This window comes from Pagrus pagrus (genome assembly GCF_965226575.1).
Source record: "Pagrus pagrus genome assembly, chromosome: 1".
Taxonomy (NCBI): domain Eukaryota; kingdom Metazoa; phylum Chordata; class Actinopteri; order Spariformes; family Sparidae; genus Pagrus; species Pagrus pagrus.
This window is the reverse complement of record NC_140185.1, coordinates 22,795,625-22,821,752: the sequence shown is the minus strand read 5'-3', so window position 1 is coordinate 22,821,752 and position 26,128 is coordinate 22,795,625. Positions and strand designations below refer to the sequence as shown.

Here is a 26,128-nt window from a genome sequence, read left to right as displayed (position 1 = left end):
AAAGTTTGATCATAATACTTGACTGTCACTGAGGTAAAACTTTGAAGGCAGAGCTTTGACTCGTAACTATGCGTGCAGCAACACAATCAGCACAATCAGCCCAAACGATGTTAACTTCATTTGAATCGAATAAGACATCTGACTTTCTGTACAAATTGCTCCTTTGATGAACAACTTCTTTTACTGGAGCACTTAATATCATCAGCTCACGTTAATTCAAACTGTGATGCTGTGACCCGCCGTGAATGTCAGCTGTGTTCCTCCGAACAATGTGACTGCTGTGCTCTGTTTTCCACCAAACTCAGGATTGTCGCAGCACTTAAAAACCTAAATCTGTAACCGTTATAAAAGCAGCGAGAACGGTGCAGGGTTTGACAACGCAGTTTAGCAAACAATAATGAACTTCAAGAGCTCGGAAGTGGATGCGTGGATTCCTCTCGGGCTGCAGAGTAAACACAGATCGGACGCACACAGTCTATCTGTCTATCAATCTCTCACAAACCTGCACACAACAACACACACAACATCGTCTCCTCCCACAGTGTGATTAGAGCAACAAAACAGACCCTGCAGAAAAAAACAACATACTTTTGTAACTTTCTTCAGGTTTTAGTTGAGGGATGATCAGTGGAGCAGCACACACACACACACACACACACTCATAGACACACACTCCACAGCAGCCCAAAGAGGCATTCAGAGCCCTTCTCCTTAAATGGTCAAAGCTCCCAGGAGTGAAAGAGAGGCTGCTGCTGAAAAAAGACAGGGAACAGAGGGGACGGGAGAAGGAAGGAGAAGCCCCGAGGATAGAGGAGTTTTCTGAGGGAAAAGGCTGAGAGTGACAGTTTGACTGTGGGAAGTCGGGCTGGAGTCGGAGAGATCAGCCTGTGTGTGTGTTTCTCTACGGCGCTAGTGGCGGACTCAGGTAATGTGCGTGCTCTCTGTGGACAGGTTCACATGATCGGCTTGTGAGGTCTCAGTGGGTGATGCGTTTAGGTGGACACATGCAGCTTCTGTCTCTGCAGCTGTGTCAAACTTGTGCAAGAAGGTGCGCATTTGGACTTTTTTTGGACTGTTTTGGACTGTTCTAACTGCCGGGGTGAGTTTACATAACCTGGCGTTTGTGTCTGTCATCTTTTCTCCTTCTCGATGCATTTTTTCAAACTTAAGGATCCATGTACTCCCTCACCTGTTTCTACATCTCTCTGTTCGTCCATGTCACACACTTCCTCTGCTCTGTTATCTCAGATTATTGGTCTGTGTAGCAACCACTTCCTCTGCTGGCCCTGCACTCTGTGCTTCACACAACCAAATTTTAAACAAATCTGGCAACAGGGAGCGGGCTTATGTAACAGAGGAGGGGAGGAGGGTGCCGGTCCCCTCGTCTCCCTCTGAGGAAAGAGCGTCTGTAGGCCCGGCTGTAATGAGGAGCTAAGTTTATAACAGAAATGTTTTTCTTTAGAGGAAGTGAGTGTACTGTAAGAAGACTGTACATGTCTTTGTGGGAAGTCTGTGTTCAGGCTTGTATGTTCTGTCCTCGTCTCCCCCCCACAGGAAATAATCTGTGTGATTCAATTACACTGCAATATTTATCTCAGTCTCATGGTCGGCCGGGGAGACTATCTGCACCGACGAGCCTCCCGCAGGGCAGGATGGCATCTTTGTTTGGCCTGTGTCATTTTTCAAGAGGCGATAGTTTTTCTGCCTCTGTCAGCACTTTGTCATCATGCAAACTCTCAGAGTTATCAGTGATTTATTTGTCTAATTGTTCCTCTTCTTATTTGGCAGAAAAAAACGTAGAATAATAGAAAATGGCTACGTAAAGAGGAGTGCACACATTGTTTACTCGAGTAGAAGTACAGATACTTGTGTTAAAAGGGGTCTGGTGAAAGTAGAAGTACTGACTTAACTTCTTTACTCAAGTAAAAGTAATAAAGTACAGGCTCTGAAATGTACTCAAAGTATAAAAGTAAAAAGTATCCTGCTGAAGGACATTTCTACCAGCCATTTCTGTGCAAAGCTAACTGAACCTCACGTCATATTAATATAATTCAAAGGTATCATCAGAATGAGTTGAGTCTTATTCCTAGAACGTCAAATGTAAAAGTTTTGGGTTGGTAAAGTGTCCCGAGCAGAGCGAATAGTTGAGAAAATGAGAAAATGCAGGCCGAGGGCTGCAGGGAGACTCTCCCTCTCTGTCTGTTTCTGTCCTGTTACGTCTTTTACGTTGTTCTGTCTTGCTACGTGTGCCGTGCGTGATATGCGCTGAGAGGCTGAAATTAGTTTTGTGATGTTGAAAAAAATCAATAATTCCCCTTAAATGCATAACATGCCTGTTTTCTAAAATGTGAGGAGTAGAAAGTACAGATTGTTGTGTTGAAATGTAGGGAGTAAAAGTCAAAAGTTGTCAGGAAACTGAATACTCAAGTAAAGTACAGATACCCGAACAATCAGTAAGAGTAAAAGTACAGCAACAAAGTATTTGTACTTTGTTGCTTCCCACTTCTAGAAAGAAACTAGATTAATGTTTAGTCTGTCAAGTAAAAATGCAGGTGTTTGTTACCAAAGCCTCCCTGAACTCCAAGCGCAATTAATCACAATCATGTTAGAAACATCCACTGACTCGCTCTCATATTTATATTTGCACCTCAAAGCTGATCTCTGCAGCTCTGAATACATAAATAAGAAGAGGAGAAGCAGACTGACAGGACAGTTCATACGGGATCAGATAGTACAGTAATTCAGCTTAAAAGACACGCGTTCAGTATCTCTTAAACGATAACACAGCTCAACAGCAGTGCGGTTAAACCTCTGCTGAGAAAGAGCAGTGAATCTGCTCCTGTATGACAGTCAACTTGTAGTCAGGAAATATCCTCGCAGCTCACTGGGAGTCAGTTAAACAACCCATTTCCTCCCCAGTGACTCACAGCCTCTCTGTCCCTATATGTTCCCAGAAGCTTGTCATGTTTGTGATGACATTGAACAGCACACTGCATACTCTGGCCCTGAATTCACCGAGGATTTGTCCGGCGTAAAAGTGCATGCCATACCTCTGAAATAAGCAATAATTCATCACACCTTTCACCCGCCTACACGCCTCATTCATCAGTGACGACAGGCACCTGCGCCGGTCATCATGCATATGAAAAGCTGTCTATTTTTGGTGAGACCAAACAAATGGAGACTACATTAGCATCCAGCGCTAACCCCCTGACAGTTTGTCCTTCAGAGGGTTAAATCTGCTCTGTGTTTACATTTGCATGAATTTGCTACTAAAATAGGAAGAGCTGTAAGTTCAAACAATGCTTCAGACAATATTTAAATACATTAGGTCCTGTTTCTCTTTGGTTTAGTGCAGCCAGTTAACAGCTGCACGTAAACATCAGCTGAAACGTCTTAGAGATGAAACAGTTGGTAGTTTTTCTAATTGAATAATAAAAGTGTTTTTTAAACACACAGTATATCATTTCTGGCTCTCGGGGGCATTCAATCAAAACAATGAAGACAAACTCCCAGGATCCTGAGACGTGGGATCATGGGTGTTGTTAAAAAAACAGGTTTAAGTCAGGCAGAAATGTTCATGGATGAAGTCATGTATTCAAGTTTTATTCATGTTATGCTTAGTCTCTGTCGCCGGCTAGCTTTCTCACTCTCGATGTTTCATTAGATGTTTTCTCTGAAGTTATAGTGACAGGCCACCAAATGAAACACCCCATCACCACAGAGTTTAAACATTGTTGGAAACATCTAGGATAACAAAGTCTAGATGTTTCTAAGACATTTTAAAAAACTGAAACTTAACGGCGGGGTCTGGGCAAAAAAAGCAAACACCTATTGAGCTGCACTTTTAAGAAGCAAAATAGTACGACGATCCCAACTGACTGTAAAGTGTCGCTCTGCCCACCGTTTTCTAATTCTGAAAATGTAAAAAATGTAGGGATGCTTTTTATTTAAAGAGCATTTTTTCGTACAAAAATAAAACAGCATTAACTTTTATAATAATATTATTTAAAGGTGCAATATGTAAGAATTGGCCACCTGTCAAATTCATAATTAGAACAAATAGGGGGCAGTATTTCACCAGAGTTAGCTCTAGTTAGCTCAGGTAGCAATGGAGCTAGTAGTCCCGACTGTGAGCTCGGAGCACCAGGGAAGTGTAGCTGCCTACACCACTAGCACGGGAGCTTTGGACCAGGACAAGCTGGTGAGCATGCTAACTTCAGTAGATACCTCTTCAACAGGATACAGAACTAAAATTCTTACTTAAGGACCATATCATGAGTTCATGTTGCTCAAATGTTTACAATGCACCCAGCTGATGCTCCACAAATGTGTCCACTCTCCTGACTTTGGCTCAAATTAGCGCCCCTGATCATCACCAGCCTCTATTTTAGGAACGTGTTTGTGTATTTTTCTCTGTTGCTGTGATGAACAAGTTATTTTCTTTTTCCTCAAAGCCAAAAGCTGCATCGTGTTGTCTGCCGTCAACTTAACACGCTCACAGTTTGATCCGTCTTGTAACGATTCCCACCGTTGATTAGCTCGAGACGAAACAAACATTTAGTGTAGAGTAACGATTTCTCCTCTCAGGCGTCTTCCGTGCTTGTTCCACAGAGCGAGCACTTATATGTTTGTTCCTCTCATAATTTATGGACGAGGCCCTCTGTTTGTTTTACACTGTCCCTCAGGAGCTCTGCCTCCGTGAGAGCAACTTACACTGAATGTTTTTTAACAACCCAGTGCATCCCAGTCAGTTTGTGTCTGGTCAAAACGATAACTGCCCGATGAAAGTCAATGTGTGGGAAGAGTTTATCTTTGGCTTCACAGGCTTAGTCACAAAGGCTATTTACTTGTGTTTTCGATTGCTCATCTCTTAAAGCAGAGAATTCTGATTGCTGATAAAAAATGAAAAATTGTTTTTTGTCTCAGGTCACTTTTCATAAGATTAAGAAAGATTAAATAAATATATTCACAAACTTAAAGGTGCCCTGAGGTGCTTTCTTGTAAACAAACAAAAGTTACATTAATATTTGGTGTTTCTCACCAAAACACACAGTGTGCATCCTTCAGGTCCAACGAAGGTGCTGAATGGATTTCGCTCCTCATTGAACAGTCGCAAAACAGATTGTTGATGATGTTTCTTGGTGTGTTAGCGCCACCTGTAGATTAGTGAAACAGCAGGACGCCTGAGTGTTGCCTGCGTTGCTGCGATTGCACGGCAGATGGAGATGACCATGATGTGTTTGAGTCGAGGTGTTTTAGCAGCAGCAGTCCCTCAAAAAAAACCCTTCCTTTCTCAGCATCACCCTCACTTTGACTTCAGATGTTCAACATAAGAACATCTGTGTCCATTCCAGTTTGTGAAAGCCAGAAGTAAAGTTGCTGTCAACTTCAGCTCTTAAGACAAGAGGAAACAGCATCCCACATGTTGTAGAGTACACACAGTGAACCTGTATGTTGTAAAGGTCATTTGGGTGAAGATGTTTTGTGATGTTTAAAGCAGCATGTAACTTTTTTACCTTAAAACAACAGCTTCAAACCATGTTGATGGTACAGTGTCTTGTAGTAGGGTGAATGGTGTCTCTATCACCTGTTTAGGATCTTGGTCTTGGTCTTCTCCTACGCACCTGTCAGTCCACAGGTGTACAAGTTTTATTTCTTTTACTTCAAAGTGAAGTATCGTAGCTGATCAAATGTTTCATGTTTCCATTGATGTTTAGCTTGTATTCATACTGGAAATGAATGCACTCTTCCTCTTGACATATTCGTAAAGCCGATGTATATCTGACTCATCGGAAAATTCAGTTTCAGTAGTTTTTGTTTCTGATGTTACAGCCTGCTGCTTAAATACGGCTCTGCCAAGGACGTGGAGAGTGATGATATTCTTGGATTTGTTTATGGTGTGATGGTTTAATGAGTTCCACTGCAAACTTTTTTTTAGCTGTGGTTAGCCAGAGAAAGACTTCCTTCATAATATCTCCATTCATGAGCAATTTTTTTTCCCCAGAAAACAAGATCAGCAGCTAATATGGTGGTTCAATAAAAAAGAGTTTCCCTCATTATTTACTAATCTAATTGCATAACGTACATGTATTTGTGTCTTCGTGATCTTGCAGCTCCAGGACAAGGAGGAGCTCTTGCAGCAGGGGTCTCCTCCTGAACACAGTGATCATATCCTCGAGGAGTCCTGTGACGCCCCCTGTGCTGCTGAGAGACTTTTTATTTTCCCACACACCCGCTCGCGCCCCTCGCTGCCCCCCGCCATGCCAACGCTGCCCGAGGAAGAGGAGGACTCCCCCGAGGATCTGGACAGTTCCTCCAGCTCTCCCAGTACAGTGAGTGCACACTCTTTGCTGAAGCATGTGAGGCTGTAAAAACCGACGCTGGATAATCGATTTGACTCTGGTGAGGAAGTTCACCAGTGTTGCTGCTAAAGTCTGCTCCCACACAGGAGGGGTCTTCTTTGCCTTCAAAATGCTTTCAGTTCAGCAGGAGAAGCATTTGGATAACTTTAAGATACCATATTGGGTTTTGGTTTGATACATATTTTACTTTTTTTGGATCTGTACTCTGTATTTTAGTGGTTTCCTGCAAAATGTTTACAAGTTAATCTGTAATTCCACTGAATCCTGAATGTTTTATGAGTCTTTGAAGGTCATTTTGCGTTTCTATCACAGTAAATCATCCGCAGCAGAGCCACTGCTGAGGTTGAACTCACTGATATCAGTTCAGGTTGGAGACTTGGAGCCCCTTGAGAACAATTTGTGATTTGTGGCTTTGAGCTGAATAAATAAAAACTGACCTGACTGCAAGTTTTAAAAACAAAATATCTTTAATGCTTGGTTATTTTGATATTTTTTTGAGTATATCAGATTGGTTCTAATAGGATCTGAGAGCTTTGGCAGCCCCAGTGGGGGCAAGTCCTACTTTGTTCAGATTTAAAGGGTCATTTCACTCAAATTACATCTGAACCACACTTTCTTGGTCCTGGCACGATTTGAAGAGGTGTGCTTCGGCACGGTGCGGTTGCTCATGCACCAGCACAAGCACGGGTGCACATGAACATCCTCAAGTTTAGAGATATCGGTTTCAGCATATCAAAACAACATGAAGAATATACCAAACATCCTGCAGACAGTAAAGTGTTAAACCTCGGAGAACATCATCTTCCGCTGCAGGCTCTCATTAAGTCACAGACAAGATAAGACTCTGCAAAATGTAATGAAGCTGTAATCTAATCATCAGAGCATATGCCAACACTATAAAAATATCCACCTTTATTACAGCACTGACGTGGCCTTTCTCCAGCCTCACTATCAGAGGGAAACTTTTTAAAAGGAGTCTAATGCAAAGATAAACTCTGAGAAGAGCTCTCAGGGAATTAGTGTTTGACTTCAGTCTGTTTTATGTGCATTCTTACCTTTGATGGTCGGTTTTAGGACTTTATGAAACAGGAATTTTTGGATACCTTAAGTTCAGTTTACTCGTCACTAAGAGTACAATTTAGCCTGCGGAAATAGTTGAATAATGCGTTCTTTGGCTCTGGACAAAGAGCCTGCTTTACAAACTGGAGGTGTGAGGTCTTAAAGAAGACGAATGAAGGACGCTATTGTGCTGCATTATAGCATTTTTTTTCAGCTTGACCTAGACATGAGACTAGAAGAATGAGATGTGTCAGCCCCTGTTGCTGCGATGCTGCGATGATCTATGGTTTGTGATCCTCAAACTTTATGCAAAACAGAATTATAGGGACATTTGTCTAAACCTGATTATTGATTTGTTCTTGCTCATTTTCTCTTGGGGATATTCAGATTCACTCTTTTGTGCCTCTAGTTCTCACAAATGACTGATCCTAAACAACTACAATGACATTGTAGGGCACAAAGTTGCTGCTGAAAACATCCTCAGCTTTTTCCTCACAGCAGCAGTTAACCTGTTGAGACTATTGTTGGGACCCACAGATGAAGTTGTTCATTGTGGATTTCAAAATGGACTCCAACAGTCCAGACCCCCCACTGACCACTACACTATATTGTATGTGACCATTATTTGATCATTATTTAACTAGTTGTTATTTGCGTCATGTTTGCACAAATGTGTGCAGAGTCTCTGCAGTCAAGGCTGGATTTAAGTGTCCTTTAGTGGCCCGATAGCAGCCGGCTTCACTGACTGTGGTCATCGGATATAATGCTACTTTGTTAGGGAACATGCACCACTGTCTCAAATATAAACTGGGTTTCTAACATATGAATTGGCCGTTTTATTAAGGAGCTTTTTGTCAAAATCTAGTTTTAATACCTTTATCCTGTCAGTCGATATTGTGCTTATATGATTAATTTCCTGAATAAAGTTGAGTTTCAGCAAAATACCCAGAACGGACACACCAAACCTGCAGTTGGGTTTTGTTCCAGCACCAGGAGAACTTGTTGGTTTCCAGCACACAAAATATAATGCAATTGTCATGTGTAACGTGTCATTTGCTCTTCACCTGATGAATACTAAAACCTGCTATTGCTATTTTCTGACATATCATCTTTTACTTGATCTTGTGTTAATGTCATGAAACAGGTGCTTTTCTACACATCCAGCAAGAAAGGAGCAAAATTATCATTTATTAAGAATCAGGTCTTTGGCCACCTGGCAAATGTAAATCCAATATTAACTCTCTTTTAGCTCTGATTTTGGTCTCTACCAACTCCTTAAGGAAATATCTGGCTCTTTAGCTGCTAAATGCTCCATCACTAACTGTGTCTGTCTGCTGATTGGTGCTGAGCAGATAGTGTACAGTGGGTTTTTTAATCTAGGGCCTAATAATGAGTCATTCCAGCTCTGCTTACAGACTTAATATTCAGTAAATGTTTTCCAGTTTGATTCCTTCTGTGCATCCATATCAGTTAAAGGAAAGAAAGCATATATTTCACAGCTATGCTAGTTTGTTGTAGTCTTGCTGTAACTTTGACTCTTTTGTTTTCCCGTGTTTTTTTCTCAGTCTACACCAAGTGAAAGTCGAGCTGTCGTCATGACTGCCCCCACCATCGTCTACCCCCAGCAGGCCAATATTGTCCAACAAGATGGACGACCCCTCGAGCAGGCCAGGTAATCGTCCACCATCTCAAACACTGAAATAGCTTTCTTCTTTTTTTGGTTGTGAACGAAGAACAGTGTGTCTGAATCATTACTGTTTCCTCTCTCAGGCCACACAGTCCCCGAGCTCGCCTGGCCAGAAACTCATCAGGAGGACCCATCACAACAGTCGGTGGGTAAACCCTGCGCACACACACACACACGCACACTGCAGCTGTAATTATCTAAAGATAACCACACCACTATGAGAACTATTTGATGTTATCATGAGCAACATTTACTTTCGTCCAGCACCGACTTGGAGTCCTAGATTTTCCTCTGGAGTGTTTTTCTATAATTGAACAGTTGTTTTAAGCTGTTTCTGAGTGGATACTTTCTTTTGAAGTGCCTACTTCACCAAACAGCTTTGATTAATTTCATTAAAACGTCTATCTTTCCGGAAAGGATGAATAAAAAGAAAATAATCGCTCTCGTGCTGCGTAGTTACACAACAAGCTTCACAACATTTCGACTAAGTTTGGTCATCGGTGTCCTGAGAGATGAATCTGTCCTCCCACATGCCTCGAATGCTTCTGCTGGTTTGGTTACTCTTGTTTAGCTTGTAGCCCCTTTCTGCAGAGAAGGGAGGATAAAAATATATTTGACCTGGCCAACCCTCATCAGCTGATTTATTGGATGACATCCATCTGTGAATTATTCATTGGGATGAGATTTAACACAGAGGAAGCCCTCCTAAATCTCTTCAAGTGACTCCAGTCTGAAGACTTTTTTACCTTCTTGCGCTTAAACGTTTCTGAAAGATCTCCTAAATATACTGTATTTTTTCAGAGCCTTACAACCTGATGATTTCTTAATAATTTACAATATATAATACAAAAACACTTCCTGATTACCATGTCAGTAACATCCCTGTGTGTGCATGCGTTGTCTTTCGCAGACAGCACAGGTAACGTGATCGACCTGGTGAAAGATCAGCTGCCTGAGCTGCAGCTCTCTGAGGAGGATCGACAGAAGAACCTGGAGCTGCTCGAACAGGCCAAGAAGGTCAGCGACCGCTTCCTGACGCGCCGCGGCCGTCGCTCCACCGGCAGCCTCGGTGACTCACCCACAGGTAGTGAACACACACACACATGCACGGACACAAACACGGTACAAACTGTAGCATGTAATTATACTAAGAATGAGTTGATAAGAAGTTTCTGAGCGTGCTCTGGTAGACTCAAATACTTGTAATTGGATTCAGCGGCGATTGAAGTCACACTGGACTCAATTAGGTTTTAAGTTAATTTGGTTGAATTCACAATGTTTTTTTTGCCGCAGGTCTTTCTCCAACTCCAACTCCGTCATCCTCACCGTGTTCATCTAGAAGCAGCTCACTGACTGTGGCTCCTCAAACTGGTAACGCACTTCATTGTTTGACTGGGGACACATTAAGAAACAACTTTTTACTTTCTAATTAGAGCTTTTCTGCCTTATTTTCTATTTTCCTATTATTTTTTGGTTTGTGAGAATTTTGATTTTGTTGGTTGTCTTTGTGCTTTTCACTGTAGGACCCTCAGAGGCGACCCACATCAGTTCTCAGTTGGTTGGGCAGGTAAAGAAATGACTGTAATTGTTATAGAAAACAACATCCATCGATGGGCTGAGGTGTAATGCAGATATATATACTTATTTCCCCCCATTCAAAACTGACAGTGTTAATTTTATTTCCCTTTTGTTGTCTTTTTTCTGCTCTAATTTGCTTGTAAAGCAGTTTTTGTCTCAATGAACAGAAACCTCCTCTTGCCCTAACCATTTAAGAATCAGCCCTGCCTCATTTTAATCTAATCAAACACTCAATACTTATTGGTCTAAGTAATACTCATTAACAAAACAAAATCTGCTGTGTTGTCCTCTCTTGTAGCTTCTGGAGGTTCCTTCAGTGCGAGATGACTTAAAGACTCAGGAACAGGAGGTCAGATCAACAGATTCACTCACTGCATCTCTTTCAACAACTCACATCTCGTGTGATTTCAGAACGAGACTTCTCCTTGAATGAGACTTGTGTTTTTGACAACAAAAACAATCTTATTATTGAACGAAAAGCTCTATCTCTATAGGGATCGTTTCCGAAATGTTGTCAGACACAACCTCAACACAACAAAAACAACCTCAGCCTGAAAGTGGAAAAAAAAAAACAAGCACTTTCAGTGGACGTAACTTTGACGGTTAGAGTTGCCCCTGAGGATTAAGTTGCAGTAGCCCTTTAATATTATGTCATGCACACCTGATAGAGAGGTTTGTATGACAGAGAAATCGAGCTTAAAACGTAGTCAACCCCTGAACTCTGTCAACCCTACGTTTGGAGGGGGAGGGAGGGTTTCCCTTGTCGGGAAATAAACGCCTTGATACTTGAGCCACATGCTGCAAAAATGTTAATTGACCTCTTCTTTTCTTGTGTATAAACTCAGCAACTTATCACTTGTCCTGAGAAAAGTCTTCAGGGTGGAGCTGCAAAAACTTTAAGATAGTCATGGTCCCCAGAGATTCAGTCCTACTAACTTTTCCTCTAGTGCCACCATGAGGCCGACATTTGTGGTTTTCAGTAAAATACTATGTCGACAACTATTGGATGAATTTCCACGAAATCTGGTTCACATTCCCTTTAACATTAATTGGAATGACTGATGATCTTTGTTGAATTAATTTGTCCAGTACTTTGTTATACAGCAACCTGACACACTCATGACATTCCCATCAGCCTCAGCTGTATGCTGTACAGCATGTTGCCATGCTACTGTTAGCATTTAGCTCAAAACACTGGTATGCCTAAGTGCAGCCACACAGAGCCTTTTGTTTGACCATGTGCAGGAGTTTACTACATTCTTTATCAAAACTGTGCCTCAAACACTGCAGGTTCATTAACACAACAGGGATGGTAAAGGCATTAATGATAGTTCATATCTTGCTAACTTCAGGGCAACAGGCTGCTGATGGATTGGAAGCCCACAGAGAAGAGGAAAGTGTCCTCCGGGACTCTAACGCCACGTTTTGCTGTTCAGAAGGAGAACTGTGACCCTGCTCTACCCAAGAGTCCTCCAGCAGTCACTAAAGGGGACGAGGGAGCCAGTCCAGGCCGAAACCCCAACCAGGCCCCGGCTACAGGGGTGGCCAAGCCCGTCCCCCGACCCCCTACCCAACAGGCCCCCTGTACAGCAGAGATCAAGACGATTGGGGCCTTCCCTCCACTAATGAGGGCTGTTTCCTGGGATGCTGTAGGCGGCCTTAATTCTAGAAATGGAGCCCCAAATTTCCCTCCTACACCAGAGGAAACCCTCTCAGACAAGCCCAGGGATTCTGTCTTCAAGTCTTCAGGGTACAAAGACCTCCCTGCTCAGCCAGGGAGTCTAAATAAACTGTCTAAACTCAAAGAGGTAAATAAGTTGTTCAGAAGATTACATGTCACTGTCATTAGCAGTTTACTCTTTTTGTAAAATGTTTTGTTCTTATGTGTGTGTGTGTTTGTTTACACAGGAGCACAAGCTGATGCGTAACCAAAGCATATTGGGATCCAAGTTGCCAGACTTGAGTGAAGCTGCTGAACAGGAAAAAGGTAACAGTCCTTGTTTGCCCTCTTGTCCATGTAAGACAGAGTGCTCTCAGAGGTGCAGTCAGCACTGTCGCCAAGGGTGTGTGCACTTCCTGAATCTCAGGGAAAATCCGTTCCAGTCAGAAAATTATGATGATGATTTGCTTTTGTTATTTTCCTCTGTACCATCTGTTTGCTGGCATCCTCATCACAGAGAAATAAATGCTGTTTTCATGTTCCAGCAGCAGGTGGCATGATTGAGAAGACCACCTGTGGGAGATGAAATGAGGAAATTAGTTTTGTGTTTTGTGTTTTGTTTTGGAAAGAGAGAGAGAGCTGGAGACTTTAGACTTGGACTTGGAGTCAAACTTAGGTCACAAAAATCAGGACTTGGACTTAAGTGCATTTGATGCTAAAGCTGAGCTTGGTCTGGTATGACCGGTAGCTTAAGATGGCTAACATTAGCAAACTAGATTATTTTTTCTATGTACAGTAACTTACTGAACTTACTGAATGAGTTCACTGACTTAGTGACTCTTCTTAACTTGTGCAACCGTTTCAATATGTATTATTATTAGTCTGTAGTTGTTCAGGAAAACTTACATAGTCCCTTTGAAGACGTCTTGTTTTACACACAGAAGCTTTGAGTCTTGACTTAAAACTTGTTTCGAATTACTTGAAACGTGTATTAAAACTTCTCTGGAAAGGGGTGTTTCTGCATGCATGATTTATGCAGCGATCTGTCTGCAGGCCCTCTACCCTCTACAAACTCTGCCAGTCGTGAGGAGGCGAAGGAGAAGTCTGACGCCATGCCAAACATTTCAGATGTGATGCTGAGAAAACTCAAACTCCACCGAGGTCTGCCAGGCTGGTGTGTATCAGACTAACTGCTGCTTAAGTCGACTTTTACCTTTTTTTCTTTATTTTTCCTTAATCACTCAAAAATAACCCTCCTTGCATCTTAATTTTACTGTGTACAAATACTTCATTGAAATTACTTATCATACTAACAGTTCCTCTTTGATTTCATTGCAGTGCACCACCACTCACTGAAAAAGAAGTTGAGGTTGGTAACTGATCTGTACACGTTTTGGGGCGGTTATCACGCATTTTTATTCTAAAAATAACAAAATAAAATCACTGTATGCTAAGCTAAGCTAACTTGCAGCAGCTTCATATTTAGTGTACAGACATGAGAGTGGTATTGATCATCTCATCTAACTCTCAACAAGAAAGCAAAAATCACAATATTTCCCAATATGTCAAATTATTTAACATATCTGACATTTTAAAAGTCACTGTGCTTGTATATAAAAGTCTAAACAGTAATAAGAGACTTGATTTATTTAAAATCAGCTATTGCGGCTATTTAGGCTACGTTGTGCCATTTTCTGTTTCCCAGACGAAATATATCAATTTCATATTCTCATTTCCACTTTTTAAACACTCCACAGTTATTAATCTTGCAGTGGGTATCAACACTGACCACCAACAGTAATCTGTTTACTTTGAGCAGTAAATTGTGTCCAAACTGTTTCACACGGTGCAGCCAGATGTTTTGCTCCACTCGCTGCTGAACACGTGTAGCCCTGTGTTGATACAAACCCATTATGTTACAGTCGTTAATTACACCGTCATAAAAATCCGCTGCCTGGATTTGGCGCTGCTCTGTCAACAGGAAAGTGTTTTCTGTTCCTGATCAGGCCGAAGAGAGTCAGAGTGATTTCCTGTGGAGAAAATGCAAACACTAGTGACGCTGTCAGGCTCGGGCTGCGGCCCCTCTCGCTGCTCCCTCGGGGATGCGTCTGCATCAGGACAGTCAGAGGTCGTATATTTCCTCTCAGCTGTGGGCCGTGTATGTTGGAAAACTGCGTTGACTGGCTTTGATCAGGGCAGCAAAACATCATCAGGTCAAATGTCAGAATCACAGCTTGTTCCCCATGCTGCTCTCAGGGATGCTCGGTTCTCCCTCACACGTTCACCAATGAAAAAGGATTTTAGTACGATGTAAACAACCGCACTTCCTTGTCTATGTGTGTGTGCTGTTCTGTGGGAGAGTTTCTATGAATTTATTCCACTAAGTTGGCGTGTTGCCATCACCAGCACCTTATTTCTAGTTAATGTGCCATTCTGAGTGTTATATTGCAGTGACTTCCTCCCAACAGAATGCATTTGTCCAGCTGTCACTGGCCTTTCGCAACGACAACTACACACTGGAGATGCGGCTCAAACAGGCAGAGAGGGAGAGGAACCTGACTGAGGAAGACACAGAGAAAGAACTCGAGGAGTTCAAAGGAGCACTGAAGGTCAGTCCTCGAAAACAGCAACTGATATTAGATTATCTCACCAGAAAAGAAGAGCTCCCTCCGGCTCTTTAGTACTCATTTATCTGCTTAATGTTTCCTGGAAGTGTCCCACAGTAAATATTTATCTCGTAAGAGTCCAATCCCAGGTACAAAAGGGACAGTGATGTACACTTTGTGTTCCTGAGAGAGTTGTAGCACCATGTTGTTGTGTTTCTTGCAGATGACTTCACCACAGTGGCAGAACCTGGAGCAGCGTGAGGCCTACCAGCGCCTCATCGAGACGGTGGCGGTGCTGCACCGACTGGCCACACGGCTCTCCAGCAGAGCAGAGATAGTCGGAGCAGTTCGACAGGTGCAGTTAGTGTAAACACATTAAGAGAGCGCAGACGCAGGACAGTTGAGGGCAGATAAAGAGAATTAACTATATACTGTATCTTATTGTTTGGAATATACTGTCTTCTCCAGGATGTCAGCATTTTACAAATGATTTTTATCTGATGTCATGGCCGACCTCCAGCCGGCCAAAGCACACATCAGTTAAAGAGCATATTTACCGTTTTCACAGTACAAAGGTCTTCAGCTATTTATAAAGAAGAATCATGACCCTTTTCTGTCTCTACTTTGTACTGCTGCCAATAACAATCTAATGATAAGGCTCTATCAGTTGCACAGTCACCTGTAATAGCATTTCATTTTTGATCCAGTTCAGATGACTAGAAGTCCCTTTAGGGGGTTGCTTGTAGGGATGAACCAAAGAGCCATCACCATATGTTGCAGCTCTATGGAGAATTTTAGACACTTTTAGCTCATTGTTTTGGTTTCAGAACACATTTTATCCCGTGGTTCAGTCTCACAGCTCTCATCATCCCTGTTTCTAGCAGGCATTTTTTCAGCAAACACCTGATAAGCACACTGCAGCAGAAATACAAACTTAACAACTAGCTGAAAGAGCCACATATATTTCTCAGGAGTTAGGGAGACCATAACATGAACAAAGAACTAGAATGGCACTCAGTAGAGCACATACCTCCACCAAGGCCCAACAGTCCCCATTTGTACTCACTCACAGATACCAGCCACCTAAATACGCCTGATTATTCCCTGATGAAATGTCCCTTGCACACCAAAAGTTAATGGGGTCTATTCTGGGCCGGGAACCATCCTCTACCCAAATTTCATAGAAATCTCTTAAACCCTGGTGGAGGTAATACGCCAGTTAATATTGGGACTCTTTTCATCTGAAGGCGGAGAACTCGGTGCTGATATGATGATTAATTGCTCTGTTTCTACAGGATGTGTTAGTAGGCAGTTACGTAGCTAAAAAAGTCAGGAGCGTGTATCTTTCAGCTTGCTATGTAGCTTGTCTGCCCCCTAGTGGCCAAAAAAACATTAATTCAGCTTTAAAAACCCATATTTTAACTTAATGTAGTGAGGTCATGGGATAAGTGAAATGTATATTGGACAGTTACACTTTTCTGAGTAAAACAGTTGATTATTTCTGTTTTCACCTTTGTTTCACAGCCCCTACATCAAAGAACCATTTGTTCAAACTCCTCTGCAGGCTTACATTGACTGACTTTTCTTTGTTCAACAGGAGAAACGTATGAACAAGGCCACTGAGGTCATGATGCAATACGTAGAAAATCTGAAGAGGACATATGAGAAGGACCATGCAGAGCTGATGGAGTTTAAGAAGCTGGCCAACCAGAATTCAAATCGCTGTTATGGGGGGTCTGTAGACACCGGAGGTAAGACGACACTGGAGACCTCGAGAAACTCAGCCAACTGGATTTGACATGTTTCCACTACAAAAGGTTTAATGCTTGTAAATGGAAAATATTTTGAAACTTTATTTATCCAGGCAAGGGTTTGACAAAGCGTGCACCTTTTTTAGCATCAGTTGCCAGAATAAACTTTCCACTGTAACTTACAGTAAGTATCCTAACACTGTGTTACTACACAGCTTCACTGCAGCTTTGGGAACGATAAAGAAAGAAATTGATGGTTTCCGTCTTTACATAATGCTGTTATCTGTGTGTCTTTGTCTGATATCACAAAGATGATGGAGTTCCACGGCCATCGAGATCAATGTCGCTCACACTTGGAAAGGTAAACTTAAATAATTAGCTGGGGGGTTTTTTTGGGTTTTTTTGCCATGCTAGCAGCTTTATAAGGTTGTACTTCAATGTAAATGCCAAAGTCAGCATAACAACATGCAGATATAATGTTTTTTGCCATTTCACCATGTCAGCTTACGTTTTAAGTATAGTTGTTTAGCCATTATACTCAAAGCGCTTCAAACTTCAACATTTTGGTTCATTCTCAGCACTGACACTGTTTCATGTTCTGTCTCCTCTCTAGGCTCTACCCAGACGTAGGGTGAGCGTAGCGGTGGTGCCTAAGTTTAACCTACTGAACATCCCGGGTCAGACTCCAGCCACAGCCGGCCCTGGCCCAGTCCCAGGCCAGAGCCCCACCACGGGACCCAACACGGGACCTGTCACTGGTGCCGCTCTTCCTGTCCTGGTAGGTTTTCCTGTCCTGTCGGGAAATGATGCAGGATGACACATCAAGCATTTAACGAAGTGACACCCACTCACTCAGATTGCTGAATAAGACGTACTTACACTGGGGTTAGAAACATTGGTTTTTATTTCAAAATGGATAAATAGTGTTTGGTGTAATTTACTGGTTATAAATAAGAAATTCTGCTTGAGGTCATATCTATATTAAGTGTCAGTGGTGGCAAGTAACTAATTACATTTACTCCAGTACTGTTCTTAAGTACATATTTGAGGTTTGTGTACTTTACTTGAGTGTTCCCAAGTTACATTATTAAACCACTTACCCCACTGCTTTCAGAAGGAAATATTCTGCTTTTTAATCAACTACATTTATCTGAGAGTTAATCTGAGGTTTTGAAATACAGTCTACAAAAAGCAGGGTCGAGTTGGGGTCTCTGGTCATAATTCAGGTAGGTTAAGAGACATTTCCTCTAAACTTCTGTGATGAGCCACAAATCAGGGAAATTTCCAAAATACGAATGCAACATTGTGTTGCTGACCTTTTAAACAAATCTGTATGTAAAGTCGTTAAAACTAGCTCCTCCTGCACCAGCCCCAACAGTAAAGTGCAGTTCACACATCGATGCATCTCATAGCGTCATATATAACAACGTAACAGTCACGGGGGTCATTTATTTGTAAAATAAGTACTTACTTTTGATACATACATTGAGCCCATAACATGACTAAGTCTGTACTTTTACTTAAACCAACATTATGTAGAAATTACCATATTGTGAGATTTGGCACCCCCCAATAGACACCATTTACCCTATTACAAGACACTGTACCATCAAAATGACTCAGAAGTTGTTATATTAAGTTAAAAAAAAAGTGACATAATGTTGCTTTAAGTAAAGGATGGGAATACTTCTATCACGCCTGTTAGTTGTGTATTATTGTTAGAAAGCCATACTCAACAATATTCACTTCTCTTCCCTCTAGTGTGAAGCGAACGATGTGAAAAGCAACACTCCCACAGAGGCAGCACAACCAGCAGCAGAATGGTATGTTTTGTGTACGCACACATACTCACGCACGACTGCATGTACAGCATGTACACATGCCATTCCTTGATTTCCAAGGTCACCACGCAGTTCTTGAAACAATGGGCCAAGACAAGCCTGAGCTTGTAATCCTTCTTATCAAAAGCGTTTTGTGCTGCAGAGGGACCTTTTGGCTTGTTTGTGTGACCTTCAGGATGTGCCTCACAGAGCAGAAAAAGCCCCAGCGAGGTCAAAATAACCCTGAAAGCATAAAAAATAATCAAACCCCCCTGCAGTTCTATCCTGGGTCGTAATCTAAACATTTGTGCAAGGCTTTGACAAAGTCCAGGCACAAGGCTCCAATCATATCTGGTTATAAAGTGAGTGGAGCTCTCAAGTGTCTGAGCGAGATGTTCTGTGAGGAGACGAGAATAGCCATAACAAATGTGCAAAGTGCCAGCTCCATTTCTTTCTGTTCGTACTCGCCGTGCCTGTGATGGTGTCGGTAATGCACACCGCCAGAGCTGCAGTTGTCCATTCTGAGACAAGGCAACAGTGTTGTGATGTGGTGGTGTCCAAGGCTGACTGTTCTTTCCCATCTGAAACAATGCAGTGGAAAGAGTGTGTCGGAGCAGGAAAGTGAGCCAGCCAAACCCTCAGTCAACTTAGAGGAGATCAGAGCCGAGATCAGAGCCGAGCTCAAGGCAAAGATTGAGGAGGAGGCCTATAATAAAGGGTGAGGCCGTCACACAAACACATACTTCATGATGAACATGTTGCTCGTCATAAATCACCACATTTATGGGTCCCATCAGTTATGTTGTGGTTGTACAAGTGAGTTTTTCCTCATGTATATAATGTTAAGTATACAGAGACTTTGAGACGTTTACAGTGATCACAACAAATTCCACATTCTCAGTTACTGCCTGATGATGAGACATCAGTATGTTGTGCATTTTTATCACTGCATATCCTGAGAATCTAAACATTTCCGATGCAGCTTGCAAGAGGGAATGAAGCAAAGTAAAGTGCTCATGGAAGAGAAGCATGAAGAGGAAAACACTGCAGAGAAATTCCTGGATTTGAAAAATAAAGACGAAGAGAGTGGAAAGAAGATGAAGACGAGCAGGTAAACTGAAGAAATGTACAGCAGCGTGTTGTGTATGTTTTTCTCTGGTAGCATTGATGTGAACAGACCAAATGACCAGTCAAGTTCCATACATAACGCAATAATATAAAACGTCCCTGACTCCTTATGGTACATACAAAGCTTTCAGTTTGCTGCATTGAAGTACAAATCAGGGCCAGACCGATATATTGGTTGGCCAGTATTACTGGCTGATATTGGCCTATCACAGATATATCAGTATCTACGTATATTTTGTCTATATGAAACCTTTTCAAAAATATATATATTAATAATGCAAAAAGGATGTTGGTAATGGGGTAATTTATAATTACTAATTTCTCAGTGAAGTTCACTGTAAAGAAACTCCTGGCATTGCATTTGAATTAACATATAAAGCTGTTGCCTGCAATGAGCCATCAGATCTTTACTGTGTGAGGTCATTGTCTTCACAGGAGGATGGAGGAGGTCCTGGTTCTTGTGGGTCGTTTTTTTCCCAAGATCTACCAGAGCCGGCGAGTACTCTGGTTCGCCCTGACGCTGTTTGTGGTGATGTGTCTGGTTATCAGTATTTTCACATTCTTCAGTGACTACTACAACAGACATGAGGACACGTAAGCAGAGAAGGACTGTGTGCGAGGGGAGATGAAGAAGATCTTTGGGCGAAGTGTAGCAGCACAACCAAAGAACCCCAGAACAGAATAACAGAGGCGGCAGTCGTCCTCTGTCTCTGTCAGTTTACCATATCACCACACTCAGACTCACTTGAATCCATGACCCCAACTCTGGAGGGCCAAAGGCGTTTTGGGAGGCTTTATGGATGACGCTGCCTTTAATAGAATTAAGTTATAACTTTGTTTGGACTGAAAAATTGACAGATTGTTTGCTGCAACAAGAGAAACAATATCATTTCTGTTTAGGGACCAATTATATAGTGTGTTGAAGTATATATTTAAATTAGATGCATACATAATGATAGGTTCTAGTTTGGGTACTGTTTGATAATGAATATGGCACTTTCCATTGAATGCCACAATAGAAAAAGTGTATATTTATCTACACTCTAATGTTAAAGTATAATCTCTCAGGTCCAGTAGATAGCAAAGCCTCTGAGATATTTTGAAGTCATATTTAAAGATATAGAGAATGAAGGAATGTGTTTATTTGTTGTTTTATATCTATAATGTATATTTAAAGCCTTTAAAGTATGAGCACATTCCAAAGTAGTCCCTTAAGTGCAATATTTTGCAGTTGATGGTTCTAGTTTGTGCCATTTTGGATTGTGTCTTCAGAGCACTGAGAGATTTTCTTCTTGTATGAGAGCACTGTTTAGACTGTATGAGGCCTATATTTTTATCTTCTTTGCACATGTGTGCCTACCTGTGTTGTTTGTTCTCTGTGGATTTTATGCTCTGCCACTTCACCTTTAAATAAAGGTGCCTGAAAACATACTGTAGTCAATTCCATTGAGGGAAATAAGGCGCAACCAAAGCAGATTGCTTCTTCTAACGTGCACTTTTTGAACCACTGAGGGGCAGAAACAAAGTGTGAGCACAACATTGACGTATAATCGCCTTCTAAAGGCTTAGTTGCATTGTGGGTAATGTAAGCAGCTGGTTTTGAAAAGCAGTCCACTGGTCTAGCATTAGATAACTCCTATAACACTGCTGGACTCATTAGGGACAGTTTAGAAACAAATGACCAAAATTGATTCAGCTGAACCAGAGATATCACTTTTCTTCTGAATATCCAGGTAAAACTTCTCCACAAGATCATACTGAAATCTTTTTTTTTTTATCTTTTTAGTTGCTCAGAAGGAATATTTTTTTTCGCAAAAATACATTTATTTGCTTATGTGATACGACTAATACGACTATCACGTTTATATGAAGTACATACAGTTTTGTTAGCTTAGCTTAGCACAAAGACTGAAGCAGGAAAACAGCTAGCCTGGCTCTGTCCAAAGATAACAAAATCTAACCACCATCTCGCATCTCTAAAGCTCTCTAATTAATAACTTATGACTTGTTTGTGTATCAGAACCAAAACTGAAGGGTAGAAATGTTAGACTGTTATCCTCATGTGACATTGCAGCAGGGGAGACCAGTCACAGTACCTACTGTAGGCAGTGAAATAAACCAATGGCAATCATGTTTTCTTGTTCCCCAACATTCCCGTTGTTGCTTCCCAACACATCAAAACATCATCATATTCTCAGTGGAGTAGCATAATTAACGCAGGAAACCATTTAGTGTTGTGAAATATAAGTTCCCCAGTCTTGATGTGACCCCATAGACACACAAATCCCGCCCTTAAGAGGACTGAGATACTTGTCCTTTTCCATAACTCCAGATTGTAAATTATTCTGCCGACTCACCTCATTGACACCTAACATCTGCCAGAAACACGGCTGCGTGTTCGTCAGCACTCTATGCGTCATTTCCTGCTGTCAGGGTTTGGGCAGAGATGTTTTTGTGGAAGTGGGATGTGGTCGTGTGCCAAAGGCTCATCAGAGGATACCAGAGATCATAAGCAAGTCCATGATTGAGTAAGGCCCCATGGGAGGAAATCATTTGGACAGAGTGCCCATTCTCAGAGGTTAGTAACTGTTCAAATCACTCAGTGAAGACACTATCATGTAATGTCATTATTTTAAGTTTTACGTTTTTTAACAGATTTTTTTCGAGTAATACGAGCTGTGATTCACTTAAATCCAACAAAAGTAGTGTAAACTAATTGTATTGCTTATGTACGTAACTGAAAAGCACTTTTTAACACATCATGTGACGTCTGAGGGGTTTATCAGTCACAACAAAACACAAAAATCACAAGAAAAACTCCAAGGCACTCTCTTTTAAACTATTAAAATACCTTTATTGTACTGACATGGTCAAGTTGGACCTTAAAGGAGACATATAATGTTCATTTTCAGGTTCAAATTGTATTTTGGGTTACTACCAGAATAGGTTGACATGCTTTTGTGCTCAAAAACACATCAGTTTTCTCATACTGTCTGAAACGCTCGGTTTTAGCTCCTGTCTCTTTAAGGCCCTCCTCCAAAATACCCGGTCTCCTCTGATTGGTCAGCTCACAAACGCCTGAGCCAGCACCACTAACAACAACAGAGCAGCGGTGCTAAATCAATTTGTACGTGCCAAACTAGCTGCTTGGTATAAATTTTGCAGATGTGTGACATGGTGACATGGTGATGTAGTGTGATGTCACAAAGTCAGAGAATGACGAGGCGTTTCAGGAGCAGTGTTTTCTGTGGGATAGGGGAGCCTCTGTTGGTGTGGACCGTGACCTTTTTAACTTTCAAGATCTTTTACATACAAACAAACATTTATAAAATGCTAAAGGAAAAGAAAAAAGAAAAAAGCAGAGTAGGTCTCCTTTTAAAACAAACTAATGCTTTTCAACTTCAAGCCTTAGTCAGGACGTCAAACAGATCTGAAAGAACAAAAAGGCCCTTTTAAAGAGTAGTGTGGGATCATGGGAGTTATCATCTTCATTGTTAAACAACCACCATTGTTGATGAAATCAGTCTTCGTGACTCAGGTGGAAATTTTCACAGACAAGGTAACGTCTTAAACTTTTATTCACGTTATGTTCAGACACATTCACCGACTTCCTTCCAAACGTTTTGACCCTGGCGACCAAGTGAAACACACAGTTTCTCTGGGCTTTAACATTGTTTGAAACATTTGGGATAATGTAAGTACACAGCTCAGGAAGATATATAACAGAGGCCTTGTCAGGTTTAAGACATTTTCATGCAGAAATGTTACATATTATAACCTTAAGAACATTTCTCTTTGAGTCATCATTTTACTATTCCCGGGAAATTGAATTCAGTGCATTTGGCTTTCCATTTCTGTGGCTCGATCTTCTGCTGACATAATAGTTTTATCTCTTTTTCTCATGGGCCCTGCTCCCAGAACATATGATGGATCTTGATGTGACCTGTGAGCAGTACTTCCCTCTTCCTTTTCCTTTACTTTCTGGCAATGACAGAGTCCACACGCCCCGATGAACAGAATCACCTCTATTTAACCCGGTCATTTGGCTCGCAGGCACATAAAGCGTGCAGCACTTTGTCACTCCCACCATTCATCTGTCTCTACTCTCAGCAGTCATGAATATGATCTGGCTTTGCATCATATCGGTGTTGTCAATTACTCTGGTCATCTGTGATAAAGATATTGACACAAGCCACATCAGAGGTAGGTGATTCCAGTTGTTTTGATATTTATTTTTATTTTTCTTTGCCTTAAAGGAGAATTTGTTGTTTGATTTTAAATAATTTACTGCATCTACGAGTAAACAGTAAACCTAAATCTGTGAATGTCTTATCTGCTGTTTCCAGTTTTTCCAGCAGCAAACAAAAGTATTGCTGGAGTCTTCCAGGCTACCTACTTAAATAACCTCAACCAGCCTCAGTATGCCTTCAATGCCTCTGAAGCTCGGAGGCTCTGCTTGTCCCTCGGAGTGAACATTGCCTCAAAAGCACAAGTAAAAGAAGCTCTCACTAGAGGTTTGGAGACATGCAGGTAAGACAGGTGAAAAAAGCACAATATCTCCTCGGTCATCTCAGTGGAGTTTAATGAAAAGTGCCTAATGTTATGTCTTGTTTTGTTTTGTTCAGGTTTGGGTGGATTGATGAGCATTTTGCAGTCGTTCCCCGCAGAAAGGCCATTTCTAATTGTGGCCGAAACCAGACAGGCTTGGTGACATGGCGAGCATCTGTTAAAAATAAGTTTGATGTGTTTTGCTTCAATGAATCAGGTATGATGTTTGTATCTTTGCTACACATTAGTTCACAAATCAGTTAGGCGGTGCATGCCCCGGCTTTTTGTTCTTTAAACAAAAGAAATCTGTTGAAATTTGATGTACATCAGAAGGTATTTACTCAGATTAATGTGAATGAATACTCCTGATAAAGGCTGTGCTAAGACTCTATTGCATATACATTTGGACTGAAGTTGTATTCAGCTGTATTTTATTGTGGAAAACTACTTTGCTCCCAAATTTATGAAAAAATGCTTGACTGAAATTGACGAGTACATAAAACAGTACAGTATTACAGTATATCTTAACTAAATACAGTATATAACTAAATATCTACCTTTGTGTACAGAAACCTATTTGAAAATGTCTTTTTAATATGTTCCAACACTATGTCTACACAGATGTATCTGACATACATTTATCAAATAGCATGCACTTTAAATAGCACTAATCTAATCTCTCATGGCCTTCATGTATACACACAGATGCTGCGACACAATTGAAGGATACAACAACTGACAGCCCTTTGAGCAGCAGAGATTCCTCGAGGCAAACTCAGTCTCACTTGGAGGCAGCAAACTCCACCAGGAACCTCCACTCTACGTCTTCCTCCTCCCATCTTCCTTCTTCCTCCTCAACTCCTAAAACCATGGAGAATGAGGCGGAACCGGCCCGTTTTACTGGCAGTGCACAAGCCTCTTCTGGAGGTAAGAGAGTTTTGCTTACAACAGAGTTAATGCTGTGAAGGACATTTTTGTCATATTCAGTTCATACTGTACATAAAATACAGCTCAACGTGTTAAAGTTACAACTACAAAATACTAATAATGAGTGAGGGTGTAATTTTTGTTTTATTTGACAAATGCATTTTTCCTTTCGTGTTTTTATTCCAGGAAAAGCTATTCTAATCACCTCAGCGTGTGCCCTTCTTCTTATTGCAATCATAGTAATTGCATACATTAAAATGTAGGTGGTTTTCCATTTGAAAATAAAATACATAATCTTTCATTATTGTTACATCTGTAAGTGTATAGCATGATTTTTCTCTCTCTCTGTACATAGTCGAGGGAGTCGCGCTCTGAGTGATGACATGAAGCCGCAGGAAGAGTTCATCCAGACAGAAGAGAGGACGTGCATGAAGAGTATCAACGAAACCAAGACAGACACTCAGGAAGATGAGAGGATAGAAGAGGACGACAGTGAAAGTTAAACTTTTGAGATATTTTTAAGAACTCTGTGGACAACGACTGTGTATTATTCTCTTTAAGGACAGAAATACGTTCCTTTTTGTGTGCCTTGTTTTTTATGTTATAAAATGGCCTTAAAGTGCATTTATTTTTGTATGTATTTGTAAGTACTGTATATTCATTCATCTGATGTTATTAAATGATGCCGTTTTGCCACTAGATGGCGATGTTTACATTACAATCATTGTGATGCCTGAAGACTTTTTATTCTTTTAACATACTGTTTGCTGCCTCAGATAATGAACATACATGTAAATGCATTGTTTCTAGGACAGTTTCATCTCACAACACTTTAAAAAGTTCTTGTGTCCTTATATCCCAGATTTTTCAATTTATGGGTATCTCTCCAAAAACTCACTGAAACGTCTTAAGGGAGAGACAGAGGGAATGTCCCAGACATCATTAATCTCTTATCACTGTTCTGAACTAACATTGTGTCAAGCTCTCTCAACCGTGAGT

The 26,128-nt window shown here is 41.3% G+C and overlaps 2 protein-coding genes across 3 annotated transcripts in view; both read left to right on the top strand.

The window, feature by feature from the left end:
• Positions 1-21,083, top strand: part of mrvi1 (murine retrovirus integration site 1 homolog) — a 35,483-nt gene extending 14,400 nt beyond the window's left edge. For both annotated transcript variants that reach the window (XM_084356182.1, XM_084356183.1), the window contains exons 20-39: positions 6,117-6,335; positions 8,990-9,096; positions 9,195-9,256; positions 10,022-10,195; positions 10,405-10,482; positions 10,635-10,678; positions 10,988-11,038; positions 12,042-12,497; positions 12,598-12,676; positions 13,403-13,523; positions 13,688-13,718; positions 14,818-14,958; positions 15,179-15,310; positions 16,553-16,706; positions 17,018-17,067; positions 17,320-17,484; positions 18,468-18,529; positions 19,122-19,244; positions 19,509-19,637; positions 20,090-21,083. In XM_084356182.1, coding sequence (XP_084212308.1) covers positions 6,117-6,335; positions 8,990-9,096; positions 9,195-9,256; positions 10,022-10,195; positions 10,405-10,482; positions 10,635-10,678; positions 10,988-11,038; positions 12,042-12,497; positions 12,598-12,676; positions 13,403-13,523; positions 13,688-13,718; positions 14,818-14,958; positions 15,179-15,310; positions 16,553-16,706; positions 17,018-17,067; positions 17,320-17,484; positions 18,468-18,529; positions 19,122-19,244; positions 19,509-19,637; positions 20,090-20,252 — 2,541 coding nt within the window. In that variant the 3' untranslated portion in view covers positions 20,253-21,083. The remainder of the gene's footprint in view (positions 1-6,116; positions 6,336-8,989; positions 9,097-9,194; positions 9,257-10,021; positions 10,196-10,404; positions 10,483-10,634; positions 10,679-10,987; positions 11,039-12,041; positions 12,498-12,597; positions 12,677-13,402; positions 13,524-13,687; positions 13,719-14,817; positions 14,959-15,178; positions 15,311-16,552; positions 16,707-17,017; positions 17,068-17,319; positions 17,485-18,467; positions 18,530-19,121; positions 19,245-19,508; positions 19,638-20,089) is intronic.
• A 2,321-nt stretch (positions 21,084-23,404) lies between these two features.
• On the top strand, positions 23,405-26,106 carry lyve1a (lymphatic vessel endothelial hyaluronic receptor 1a). Its single transcript, XM_084356262.1, has 6 exons — positions 23,405-23,857; positions 24,001-24,184; positions 24,280-24,419; positions 24,908-25,129; positions 25,316-25,388; positions 25,485-26,106. The coding sequence occupies exons 1-6, from the start codon at positions 23,770-23,772 to the stop codon at positions 25,630-25,632; spliced, it is 855 nt and encodes a 284-aa protein (XP_084212388.1). The 5' UTR covers positions 23,405-23,769; the 3' UTR covers positions 25,633-26,106.
• Positions 26,107-26,128: the final 22 nt, after the last annotated feature.

What these genes read in the sequence shown, in the direction of transcription:
- lyve1a (XM_084356262.1), top strand. Translation starts at nt 23,770, where the DNA reads ATGAATATGATCTGGCTTTGCATCATATCGGTGTTGTCAATTACTCTG. An exon ending in TGACACAAGCCACATCAGAG is followed by an intron (nt 23,858 to 24,000) that starts GTAGGTGATTCC and finishes TGCTGTTTCCAG; the next exon opens with TTTTTCCAGCAGCAAACAAA. An exon ending in TGCACAAGCCTCTTCTGGAG is followed by an intron (nt 25,130 to 25,315) that starts GTAAGAGAGTTT and finishes TTTTTATTCCAG; the next exon opens with GAAAAGCTATTCTAATCACC.